Source organism: Cetorhinus maximus, chromosome 14 (genome assembly GCF_964194155.1).
Source record: "Cetorhinus maximus chromosome 14, sCetMax3.hap1.1, whole genome shotgun sequence".
Lineage (NCBI taxonomy): Eukaryota > Metazoa > Chordata > Chondrichthyes > Lamniformes > Cetorhinidae > Cetorhinus > Cetorhinus maximus.
Genome location: NC_135892.1, coordinates 99,404,783 through 99,418,478, shown reverse-complemented (window position 1 = coordinate 99,418,478; position 13,696 = coordinate 99,404,783). Strand labels below are relative to the sequence as shown.

The following is a 13,696-nucleotide window of genomic DNA, read 5'->3' as shown; positions in this document are numbered from 1 at the left end:
TTGGTTACGCAGATAATTTAACAGTTCAATTCGATGCAAAGAAAGTACTCGTAGGTAAGAACGCTAGACTTGGAGGGGGGAAAAAAAAGCAAAGTTAGCAATAAGAAGGGAGCCAGCCCAATTAACTGGGCAGAAAAGATAGCGAGCAGGTTGACAGGTGTGTAGCGCAGAAGACAAGATTAGGTAGAGCATAAATATATTCCTATAGAGTGAAAGGGAGGCACATTAAATAAAAAGCGTGTAGATAAGTTACAGAAATAGTACTGCAAATAATCGAGCCTAATATAGATGGTGAAGTATGGAGCTGCAAGGGAGATTAGAAGGACCGTAGTCATATAAAGTTAAATAGTAAAGCCTTTTGTATGCATATAATAGTTACGGAAAGGATAGAACCACTCAGGGATGATGGAAGGAGTCTAATAGTGGAGGGCAAGGGTGGTTGGTTTTTACAAGCGCAAGTCAATGTGGGAGCGTAGTTGTACCAGAGGAGTATGTGGAAAAATTGACTGAGCTAACTGTTGTAAAGAAATTGGTTCTGAAACAATTTGCAAAGTGGATAAGTCACTAGGCCCTGATGGTTGTGTTCCACAAATTTAATGCAGTTTTTGCAGAAGTAACCAATAATGGGGAATGCAGTAAATGTAGTATATGTGGATTTTCAAATGGTGGTTTATACAGTGTCTCACTAAAGGATTGTTAATAAAATTGAGGGGTTTGGTCTAAGATGAAGCAGCAGCATGGATGCATAGGAACATAGGAAAGAAGGCCACTCAGCCCATCGAGCCTGCTCTGCCATTCAATACGATCACGGCTGATCAAACACTTCAATGCCTTTTATCCACATTATCCACATAACCCTTTACGTTATTGTTAATCAGAAATCTATCAATCTCTACCTTAAACATACTCAATGACTGAGCTTCCCCGGCCATCTGGGGTAGAGAATTCCAAAGGTTCACAACCCTCTGAGTAAAGAAATTTCCGCTCTTCTCAGTCCTAAGTGGCTCACCCCTTATTTTGAAACTGTATCCCCTGGCTCTAGACTCCCCAGCCAGGGGAAACATCTTACCTGCATCTACTCTGCCTATTCCTTTAAGCATTTTGTAGGTTTTAATGAGCTCATTCTTCGAAACTCTAGAGAATACAGGCCCAGTTTCCCCAATCTCTCTTCGTGAGACAGTTCCGCCATCCCTGGAACAAGTCTGGCAAACCTTTGTTGCACTCCCTCTTTGGTAATAATATCCTTCCTGATGTAAGGGGACCAAAGCTGAACACAGTACTCCAGGTGCGGTCTAACTAAGCTTCTAAACAACTGAAGCAAGACTTTACTCCTGTACTCAAATTCTCTTGCGGTAAAGGCTAACATTCCATTTGCCTTCCTAATTGCTTGCTGCACTTGCATGTTATCTTTCAGTGACTTATGGACAAGGACACCCAGATCCCTTTGTACATCTACACTTTCTAATCTCTTACCATTTAGGAAATACTCTGCACACCTGTTCCTTCTACCAAAGTGGATAACCTCACATTTTTCCACATTATATTCCATCTGCCATGTTTTTGCCCACTCGCGAAGTCCGTCCAAATCCTCCTGTAGCCGCTTTACATCTTCCTCACAACACACATTCCCACCTAGCTTTGTATCATCAGTGAACTTTGAAATATTACATTTGGTCCCCACATCCAAATCATTGAGATATATTGTGAACAGCTGGGGCCCAAGTACTGATCCCTGTGGTACCCCACTAGTCAGAATGACTCGTTCATTCCCACTGTTTTCTGCCCGTCAGCCAATCCTTAATCCACGCCAGTTTATTGCCTCCTATCCCATGTACTTTTATTTTGCTAATCAACCTCCTGGGGGGGACTTTATCAAAAGCCTTCTGAAAGTCCAAGTATACTACGTCCAGCGACTCTCCTTTATCAATTTTGTTAATAACATCCTCAAAAAACTCCCAACAAGTTCATCAAACATGATTTCCCATTTGCAAATCCATGCTGACCATGCCTAATCAGATCATGATTATCCAAGTATCCATTTATCACATCCTTTATAATAGGTTCTAGCATTTTCCCTACTACTGATGTGAGGCTAACAGGTCTGTAGTTCCCTGTTTTCTCTCTCCCTCCCTTCTTAAATAGTGGGCAACATTTGCTACCTTCCAATCTTCAGGGACCATTCCAGAATCTATAGAATTTTGGAAAATGATCACCAATGCATCCACTATCTCTACAGCAGCCTCCTTCAACACTTTGGGATGCAGAATATCAGGTCCTGCGGACCTATCAACTTTCAGTCCCATTAATTTCTCCAATACAACCTTCTTACTTATACTAATTTCCTTCAACTCTTCATTCTCCCTAGTCCCTAGTTATGGACAGGAAATGTAAAAAAAAGTGGATGGTGCTTGGATTATAGAAAAAATGTATGTCAAGAATCAATTCTTGAGTCCACTTCTGTTCTTAGAGAATACAGGTGATACATAGGGCACAGTCTCAAAACTTGATACAAAGGTAGGTGGTTTGGCAAACAGCGAGGGCTGTAAAAGACTTCAGGAAAAGACAGATAGGTTAAAGAATGGGCAAAGATGTAGAAGTTGGAATTTAGCATGGATGGTACGTTTTGGGAGGATAAACAAGAAATGGGGTTATTCATTGATCGCAAAGGCAATGAAGTGTGTGGATGAACAGTAAGATTCAGGAGTTCAGATATATAACTTCCTTGAAGGGACTGCAGCCAGAAAAAGCCTTCAGAAAGGTTAACAGAGTCTTGGGTTTCATCAACTGGAGTATGGGCGACAGAAGCAAAGCCATTTTGAGAGTAGATTTACCAGGATAATGCTGGCAATACAAAACTATAGTTAAGAGGAAAGACTTGAGATACCAGAACTATTGAACAATGGGGAGGTGATAGTGTAGTGGTATTATCACTGGACTAGTAATCCAGAGACCCAGGGTCGAATCCCACCAAGACAGATGGTGAAATTTGAATTCCATAATTCGAATTAAAAGTCTAATGATGACCATGAAACCCATCTGGTTCACTAAAGCCCTTTAGGGGAGGAAATCTGCTGTCCTTAGCTGGTCTGTCCTACATATGACTTCAGACCCACAGCAATGTGGTTGACTCTTAAATGGCCTAGTTCAGGGGTGATTAGGGATGGGCAATAAATGCTGGCCTAGCCAGCGACAGCCACATCCCATAAACAAATAAAAAAAATGTTTCATTGGAGTAGAGGGGGCCGAGAGGAGATTTAATAAGGGTTTTTTAAAAATTATGTTTATGAGTTTTGAGAGGGTAAACACTATTTCCTTTGGTTTGTGAATCTATAACATGAGCTGTTACTGAGAACATGAGAGAGAAGTTAGGAGTATTATTTTTACATAGAGGACTGTTTTGCCAAAGGAGGTGATTAAGGCAGAGATCATTGCATTGTTTAAGGTAAAATTGGATAAATATTGGAAGTAGAGGCAGAAACAAAGCAAAAGGCAGAGTGTGGGCACGGGACTAGTCTTGTACATAATACACTTAATAGGATAGAGAAAATAAACCTGTAACAATCCTTTCAGCTTCACCAGGACAAGAAGGCACAGGGTCAGTGATGTGAGGAACAAGTTTAACAGAGGCAGGTGGTAGCTCTTTGCATGATTAACCGTTGGAACAGGTTGCAATGAAGGGGTTGGTTGAGGCCAGAACACTTGACTCATTAAAGAAATAGTCAGATTCTGTAATGGGAAGATTGCAGTGTTGATATTCTGGAATGATATGCAGGAAAAGCAGCCTTCTTTCTCTCAACTTATCTTGCAAATGACGCATCTATTCCATTAAGAAGGATTGTGAAAACCTCGCTGGTTTATTTAGGACTTATCATCAGCTTATGCATACTTCTTCGAAATTCCAGCTATTCATTAGAAAGAACAAGTAAATGAATCTTTCCAAGGCATAATGAGGAGAATTCTTTTTTACACTGCATGTCATGATGATCTAGAACGCAATACCTGAAAGGGGGATGGAAGCAGTTTCAGTAAAGACTTTCAAAAGGGGAACTGGAAACAATTGCAGGGTTATTGAGGAAGGGCTGGAAAGTTGGACTCACTGGAAAGCTTTTTCAAAGAGCTGGAATAGGCACAAAGGGCCAAATGGCCTCTTTCTGTGCCGTCTGATTCTTCTTTGGACAAAATGCTTCTTTTTCTTCCAGCAAAAGGGAAATTTTAATCTTAGGGTTAAAAGTTAAACACTACTATAGGGACACACCTTCGGAAAGTAATTAAAGATACCAATCTTATAAAGAGCGCAGCTGAAACTGGAATGGCAACAGTGTGCTACAGCTGTTGAGTTGATTCCCACTGTCTCAATACCTCCATGGTGCCTATAGCTGAGGTAGGAATGAGCTGCCAGCATGACTGTCTGCTATTTTAACAGCCATGAACTGGAATGCTACAAAACACCATTAGAAATCCACAGACGTCTGACATCAGAAGCCAATAAAATTAAATGCTTCCTGTGACTATGGTCCTGGCTTGTATCAATAAACAACCTGTAGCACAATTTATTTTTTCAATTACCCTCATAAAGGTGATGAAACACAAAATAGGTTTCTCCACCAAAAAAAAGTTGTTTCAAAAACTTAGTGTACAGCAGGAGAATTACACAGACAGAAAAAAATAAACTGTTCATCCCATTACTGGAACAACTTCTTCAGTTTCTACATCATTTGTGGGTGCAATTAACCCATGTTTTTGCAGCCCCTCCCCACAATGCACATCCTATGCACTGGCTGAGAAGAAAAGTAAATGAGCTCTCCTCTGACCTCTGCCAGCACAGTTCATAGGATGGGTAGAAGAAAGAAAGGGGCTTCTCCATATAAACATTGATTTTTCCCACCGTACTGGTCATCTAGACTTTGGCAGGAGGCACTCCCAGTGAATCTTCACTATACTATTTTCATGGCATCCTTCTTATGATCTTACCAGTTCCCTGTACAGATTCATAATTTTTGCTGCATCTTGTATCCAATGTTCTTATATATAAAAACGTAAAATCCATTTGCTCTTTTACTTCCATGTAAAGGTTTTCAAAATCTGGATCTCGATGTATTTCCACTTTTATCATGTGCATACTTCCATTCTCTGTTCCAAAAGTGTACAATGTCATTCATCCATGTTAAAGTGCATATGGCAGACATTCTTAGCTTCACGTCCACCTGCTGTCTCCTCTGTTCTTGCTCAGTTTGCCATGCCTCATCATTTGGTGTCATTAGTAAATGTTAATATTATCCACTCTACCTACATATGAATCCTTTATTTATATATGTAATACATATTACATAAATATGTAATATCGACAATATGTAATACATATTTATACATAATAGGATAAGATGCCCTGGACACAGATCCCAGGGGCAGACTTGTAGCTACATCTTGTCAATCTGAGACACATCTGGTTACTTTTATTCTACATTTCCATTCCTCAGCCATCCCCCAATCCGAGCTACTATCACTTTAAACTTCTGTTTAAACCAGGAGTCTTCAATTTTCCTGTGTATCACTTTATCAAAGGCTTGTAATCCCTTTGTCTAAGTTCTGATAATTTCCTCAAAACAACTGATTAAATGAACAAGCATGACCTCCTGCCCTTTTATACAACTAGTTCACAACAACTCTCCCTTATTTTGATTTCGAGCAGTTCAACTACTTCAACTACTAATGCAGGCTGCCTGATCTACAATTGCCTGACTCATCCCGTTTCCCTTTTCAAATTGAAACCTTTGTCACAACTTCAATTTCCAAGGAGGGTTAGAAATTTCTAGCTAGCCCTTCTGCTATTTCATCATGAACCTTCCACACTTTTCTGAACTATAGACCAGCCACACCCATGGAACAAACTGGTCCTGATAAAGCACATGGGATTTGTGTGGAAATTCATCTGATCAAGCTGAAGAAGAAATGGGAGAAGGGCTGTGCCGCCACCTCTGCTGGGTCTGTCCTGCCGGTGGAACGGGTGATGGTGGTGTCTGGGTGATGGTGATGCTGGGTTTGCCATTGTCGTTTTCGGTGCATAGGTCGATGCCAGGTGGTCTGTCCGCTTCCATTCCTTTTTATTGACTTTTTAGTGGTCGGACACAGCTATTTCAGAGGACATTTAAGAGTCAACCTGCAGATCTGGAGTCATGGCAGATTTCCTTCTCTAAAGGACATTAAAGAACCACTTGGGTTTTTATGACAACGGATAATGGTTTCATGATCATCATTAGACTTTTAATTTCGGATTTTTGTTGAATTCAAATTCCACCACCTGCCACAGTGAGATTCGAACCCAGGTCCCCAAAGCATTACCCTGGGTGTCTGGATTACCAATCCATTGACAATACCACGACACCACTGCCTCCCTCTTCAAAGAAGAAATGGTTCGGGCACAGTCAAGGTATATTCCCTCAAAAGAGAAAGGTCGGGCAGGTACCCTGGAAGAAAAAGGAGATAGAAATTAAGGTAAAGAAGAAAAAGCATGCTTATGGCAGGTAGGAATTAAAATTGAGAACCAAGCTGAATACAGAAGGTTCAGAGGAGAGGTGAGGCAGCAAGTAAGAGAAGCAAAGAGGGATTATGAGAAGAGACTGGCAGCCAACATGAAGAGGAATTACAAAGTCTTCTCTTGGCACAAATAGTAAAGAGGTAGCGAAAGGAGGAGAAGAACCAAATTAGGGACCAAAAAGGGGATTTACACTACAAGAAGCATGAAATATTCACCACAGAACAATAAGTCTACAATAAGTAGTGTTGAGGTTTGTAAGGTTGAGCAAATTAAAAATAGTATCTTGACTGATCTTTGATAAATTTTCACCGTCAATGCTGGAGTAGGCAAATACACCATGTGGTCTGGCACTGAGCTTTACACACAAGAAACAAAAGTCCTGCATTTTTGAAGTAGCTGGGAAGAGTCAGAGGGGCAGTGACTATATCATGACTTCCGGCATTTCTATATTCTGAGGCTGCCAGAGGAGGGAAGGGAGGGAATGTGAACTAATGTTCCTGCTTGTATTGTTAACTAATGGTCCCTCTGCTGGGGATGCACTTAATGGCTCTGTGCTCCCAGCAATGTCGTGTTCACCCCTCCCCCACTTTCTCACTAACCTATATTGGCTCCCAGTTAAGCAACACCTTGGTATTAAAATTCTCATCCTTGTTTTCAAATCTCTCCATGGCCTCGCCATTCCCAATCTCTATAATTTCCTCCAGCCCCCAAACTTCTGAGATACCTGTGCTCCTCTATTTCAAGTTGCTTGAGCATTCCCAATTTTAAATTGCTCCAACGTTGATGACTGTACCCACAGCTGCCAAGGTCCAAAGCTCTGGAATTCCCTCCCTAACCCTCTCTGATTCTCTAACTCTTTTTCTTCCTTTAAGACGCTCCTTAAAGCCTACCTCTTTGCCCAAGCTTTTGGCCATGTGCCCCAATATCGCCTTATGTGGCTCAGTGTCAAGTTTTGCATTATAATGCTCCTGTGAAGTGTCTTGGGGCATTTTATTATTTTAAAGGCAATATATAAATACGAGTTGGTGTTATTGAAAAGGCTCCTGAGATCTCATTACCAAGGGTCCCACATAGAAAACAGCTGGATGGGTTAGAGACCAAGCTGTCCACCTTGTCTAACCAGCCACACAAATTGCAGCCGTGGTGCCACAACCATCCTCATTTGGCATCCTCTACATGCAAGGCTTCTGTCTCAACTTCTTAGTTTTTAATAAGCAGAGCAAGTGTGGGGGGGGGGGAAGAAGGGGGCTTGCCCTCAGACAACATATGCCGACAGAATACGCAACCTCTTTTGCTAATAAATCTAAACAATAACACTTTGTGACGGTATGTAGGGATTACTCCTGGCTACAGTTTTTGCAGATGTTCTCCATGTTCGTTTAAAAAAAAATCATTTTTTTTTCCAAGAGGTGGCTGCAGCTTTCATAGAAATTACCTTAACACAATTCCACCGACTCCTTTCCACAAAGTGATAACAATGCAGTGTATGTACCTGTACCCATTTAGTTAGTCTCCGTTTTGGATTAGAAGATCTCGTGCTATGCAACCAAGTCCCAAGAGATACAATTAATTGCCTAGTTTGGGGAGGGAGGTGGTGGGGGGAGAGGAGGAGGAGGAGGAAAGAAAAACTTTTTCTAAATATGTGATGCAAGTCACTTTTACCATTCACATCATGGAATCCATATCCCACTGCAGAAATATATGGGTTAGAACAAAAAGGAGAGAATAGTAATTTCCTGCACAAGATGAAGTTCAGGTTGTTCCAAAATGAAACAGCTGAATGAGAGTTAACACTGTGCACTTTCCAGATTGAATTGTGATTATGCATGAAGCAAGTGAAGCAAAACTAACTCTTCATTCGTTCGCTTCGCTGAAATAAAAAGGACAAATGTGTCAGGTTCTGAAATTTTGAATTTTAGTTTGCAGAAATGCAAGGGGCTCAAAGAAGACCAACATCAATTTATGAAAGATCCCATCAAGATATGAGCAATTATACTTCACCGGTTTATTGATTTATGCAAGGAGTAAAGAGTTTCTAGAGTGAGTAAGTAGCCAACGTGTGCACACCCTGCTCCACAAACAGGAACAGGTTAAATGAGTGGTGTTGGTAGGAGGATAAATGTTGGTCACAGTACGAGTAAGATCTCACCTGTTCTTTTTTGCATAATGCCATGGGATCTTTAAAATCCACCTCAAAAGAGACATATCTGAAAGACAGCACCTCTGATAGTGCAGAGTTCCCTCAGTACTGAAGTGTCAGCCTGAATTATGTGCACAAATCCCTGGACTGAGTCTTGAATAAACAGCTTTCTGATTCAGAAGCACGAATACTGTGGCAAGCTTGATTAGGTCCTCCAGTTGGCATATAAGGTCTCTCATCTTGTGCAGTGAGTTATGAAGTAGGTCAGTAACATAATGGATAAAGGAGTGTCTTGGATGCTGTCTAAGTGGACTTCAGAAGGCATTTGATAAGGTTTTGTACAATAGAGCATTAACAAAATGAAGAGAGTACTGAATTGGAGGCAACCTTGCGGCATGGGTTGGAAATTAGCAGGGGAGTAGAAGTCAGAGAGTAGGGCTAATGGAATCATACTGGATTGTTGGGATGTGACAAGTGCCGTTCCCCAGAGATCTGCACTGGGGCCTCATCTTTTCACTATATATAAACTAATGCCTTGGATGAAGGAATAATGAGTTTAATGTCCAAGCTTGCAGGTGCCACAGTTAGGAAGCACAGTAAAGATGGGTCTAGTTTGGGTGGTCTAATTTAGCAAGGGTACCAGCATTTATGGTACTTTTTTCTTTAAGTGCCGTCTTGTATCTAAACCCAAATAGTGTTACTTGTTGAGAATTATCAGGTCAGATTGGGTGAGGGGAAAGTCAGAAAGACAGTACAATACATAGCTCTATTTCTGTCCTCGGTTTAAGGGAGGATTGGTTGTACTTATTTTAGGATCTTGTATTAGAATATTGAAAGTTGAACAGCCCTCCAAAATCAGGCTAAAATCCACTCAAGTCTCACGTGTTGCCTGTCTATACCAAGACTTCATTGTGTTCACGAAAGTTCCCACATCTCGTAATTCCCGAACAGCTTTAACCGATGTTTAACTTCGCCTCATGTTCTCCCTGTACAAAATGCTCAATTACACTAAGAGTTTTTATCTTATTGTTTTTCAATATAGGTTTATAAAAGTAGTTTAAAAATCAAAACACAAATTGATAAATATTGAAACCACAGGCAATATGAATGATATGCGACCAACACAAAATGAATGATACAATAGTCAAGAAGCTACATAATTAGGTAGTACGTCTAAGGATTGTCTTTTCTTTCCATGATAGTCTTAGGAAAAATAACTTTCATATTTTCACAAAACATTCCCATATAATTTAATTTCCGAATTTGCCTCCACCCATAAATCTATAGCTGGTATAAGTTGTGATCTCCAGGTTTTCATTATGCATTTCCTGACGGTAAAACAAACATACCAGTTTTCATCCATACAGACTCTAATGAAACAGCACAGGAAGAAAGAGCAGACAGCAAACCGGTTTGAATGGGACATTATATCCTGTATGGCCGTGGGTCTGTCTCATAACAGTTCGCCAGCAATATTAGGACGTGACCACGATACACTAAATAGTTGTCATTATAACCTCTCCAGCAGCCACTTGGGCATTGGGACTGTTTGATTCTATATAAACAGTCCCCGCCAGAAACATAAAAGATTCCACTGTAGAATGAGCCTGTGCCATTTCAGTTTCTAAAAATGTCCAAATTAGGTTTGGCTGCTTGCTCCTCTTTTGGAGATAACTGCTCTCCTTGCAGCATCTTCCATGGCACTCAGCATGTATATTTCCATAGGAGTATTTTATCTTTTAACAATGAGACTATCCAAGAAAGTTATTCTGCGGCATAAAAGGGTCTACATGAAACTACTGTAAACCTGGAAATGATCAAAATCTACAAATATTCATAGTATTCGCTGATTGCATATATTTCTAGACCACAAAAAATAGACGCATTGTGCAAGGTATATGTTTTTTAAAAAATGGTGTTGAGGTCTGTAATACCTCAAATATTTTTCATTTGTAAAATCTGCCTTTGTCTCTCCAGGATAAACATTCTGCACATTTTAATTGCCTAGACTGTTAAGTGGAAGGGCGGGTGCATTACTTGTTCCTATACCTTCACCAATGCTGCTCTGAGGTTAGCAAGCGACCACAGATTGTCCACCATTTATTTTCCACTTCCCCATCCCTTGGGGAAGTGCTTCCGCTCACTGCTGCGCCTCAACGGATGTGGTTGAGCTCCAGGATGCGAGGGAAAGTAATAATCAAACCTACGCCCCACTATCACAACCCTGCCTTTTCCAGCTCACCCCATGCGCTGTGAAGACAGGCCGTGTGCAGTTCCCTTGTTTAAATCTGCAGTCAAATATCTGAGATGTGCAACGATGTGACGTTATAATACTTTGTATAATTCTAGCTCATCACAGATTATACATAATTTTAAGTTAATTACATTGCATAGAATTTGCAGCACAGAAACAGGCCATTTTGCTCCCAACTGGTCTTTGCTGGTATTTATGTTCCACACAATCCTCTGCCCACATTACTTCACCTAACTCTATCAACATATCCTACTACTCCTTTCTCCATCATATACTTACCTAGCTTCCCCTTAAATGCATTTGAAAAGTTAGTAACCATAAATTCTACCATATTTAACAACAGCCCTTTTTCATTTTGTTTTAGGGAAGGAAGGGTTTATAAAGCTGGTATAATTTCAGACTGTGGAGTGTGCTCGTGAAGGCAAGGGATATTCTTGCTGGAGAATGGAACAGTTTCCCATCATAAGCATCCACTGTCAGCATCAAGGATTTCGAGCACAGCAACTTGTATTTATATAGTGCCTTTAACATAATAAAATGCCCCAAAGCGCTTCACGCAGGCATTACAAAGCAAACTTTAACACCAAGCCATATAAGACAATATTAAAGGAAGAGAGCGAGGTAGCGAGGCAGAGCGATTCAGGGAGGGAATTCCACAGCTCAGGGCTATGGCAGCTGAAGGAATAGCTACCCTTGGTGGGGCGATTAAAATCAAAAGTGCTCAAGAGGGCAAAATTAGAGGTGTGCACTTATCTTGGAGGTGTGGGGTTGAAGAAGATTACAGAGATAGGGTTAGGCGAGGCCATGGAGGGATTTGAAAACAATAATTTTAAAATCAAGGTGTTTTAGCCTGAAGCCAAAGTAGATTAATGCACAGGAACGGGACTTGATGCGAGTAAGGATGTGGAAGACCAACCAGGAGTGCATTGGAATAGTCAAGCCTAGAGTTACAAAAGGCATGGATAAGCGTTTCAGCAGCAGGTGAGCTGAGGCAGAGGCACGAATATGCGATCGGAAGCTCAATTCTGGCAAGCAGTCTGATCGTTTAGAGACAGTGAATGAATTGAGACATGTGGTGGCGAGGTACAGTTGGGTGTTGTCAATGCATATGTGAAAACTGGAGTTGTGTTTTCAGATGATGTTGCCTAGGGGAAGCATGAAAATAAGAAATGAGGAAAAGGGCAAGGATAGATCTTTGGGGACACCAGAGGTAACAGTGCCCGAGTGGGATGAAAAGCCATTGTTATATGGCTACAATTAGATAGGTAAGATTGGAACCAGGTGAGCGACAATGGTGGGGCAGTGGAAGAAGGTGGTGTAGTCAATTGTGTCAAAGGCTGCAGACAGGTTGAGAAGGATGAGGAGGGATAGTTTAGGCACAAGAGGCCAAGCAAACGACAGACAATTGCAGAGTAAAGCTGTATTGATTCCACCCTGATATCCTCACAACTCTGATTAAGGTTTGTAATTCAGTAACAAATTGAGGGCAGTTTGATGCAGGGCCCGTATCTACTCAGAACTAGGTTAAGATTACCAAGGCCCTAATGACTGTTAGTGAAGAGACTTACATCCCATCAGGCTGAATTGGACACTACGTACCACAACAGTAATGAGATGAGTGATTGATCTGTTGTTGGGTTTTATCGATGGTTCTAGTTGAAGGGGAATGCTGGCCAAGACACCAGAAAGCCTTTCTGCTCCACTTTGAACATCACCATGGGACTTTTGCTATCAAGCTTAATCAGTGCTATAGGCAGGCAAGGTGTAAGTTTAATGTCTTTTTTTTTTACAAAAAGCTAACATTGCAGGAATCCTTCAGTACTGTACTGGGCTATCAGCCTAGATTGTAAGCTCAGTTCATGGGTATGGGGCTCAAATCAATTAATTTTCATGGAGAGGTTTACAGTGCTGCCAACTGAGCACCAACATTATTATTGTTCTGTGCCCTGGCCTTGTCATTTATCCCTTAACCAACACCATTAAAAACCATTTATCTATAATTTGTCTCTTAGGGTGTGAAAATTGGCTGTCACATTTACCTAGATTACAGCAGTTCAAGAATACTTCAATTGCTGTGCGAAGAAAGGTGCTATATATAAATGCAAGTTCTCCTTGCTGGCATATTACTTGCTGCGATAAAAAGCTTCATTAGGCAGCAATATCTGTATCTCACTGATGTATCTTGCCACTTAATTTTGATCTCCAGAATTTAAGCCCTGATGACTTACAAACAAATATTTCCATCACTTGCCTTCTCACGAAGGAACTTTAACTTACTTGAATTATTTAGTGAAAAATGGTCAAGTCAAAGTTGTCCACGTTAACTTTCTAAGCTTCAGTAGCAGCAATGGGATCTGCAGGTTTCCTGCATGACTCAGAGTGGGTGGGGTGAATGGGAGTGCTCATTCAAAGCATCAGGATGTTCTACCTAGCAGCACAGATCATTGACAGGATCTATAACTGTAGGTCATTGCTCAGGATGTTGCTTTTACAAACTGGACGTTATAACTTGCCAATTTCTCTTCTACTCAAGATAGATAGGGATGTGCTGACACACATCCTGCTCCACATATCCTCATGTTGCACATAAAGTTAATAAACACTTGTGGCCACAGGAGCAGTAGTGTCCTACCTGTGTCTGCATCATTGCACGTTCAATCCGACGGGATCTACCTTTCTCCAGTTTTGTTCTCAACATTAGGGTGGTCACTTGAATGGCCCAGAACTTTGGCTGAGACAGCAGATACTGAAACACATAAAATAATTA

At 41.0% G+C, this 13,696-nt stretch overlaps 1 protein-coding gene across 1 annotated transcript in view; it reads right to left on the bottom strand.

Moving 5' to 3' along the window:
- The window catches only part of ttc27 (tetratricopeptide repeat domain 27), a 180,423-nt gene that overhangs the window by 82,994 nt on the left and 83,733 nt on the right, over positions 1–13,696 (bottom strand). The window contains exon 10 of the mRNA XM_078556370.1: positions 13,562–13,675. Within this exon, the coding sequence (XP_078412496.1) occupies positions 13,562–13,675 (114 nt within the window). The remainder of the gene's footprint in view (positions 1–13,561; positions 13,676–13,696) is intronic.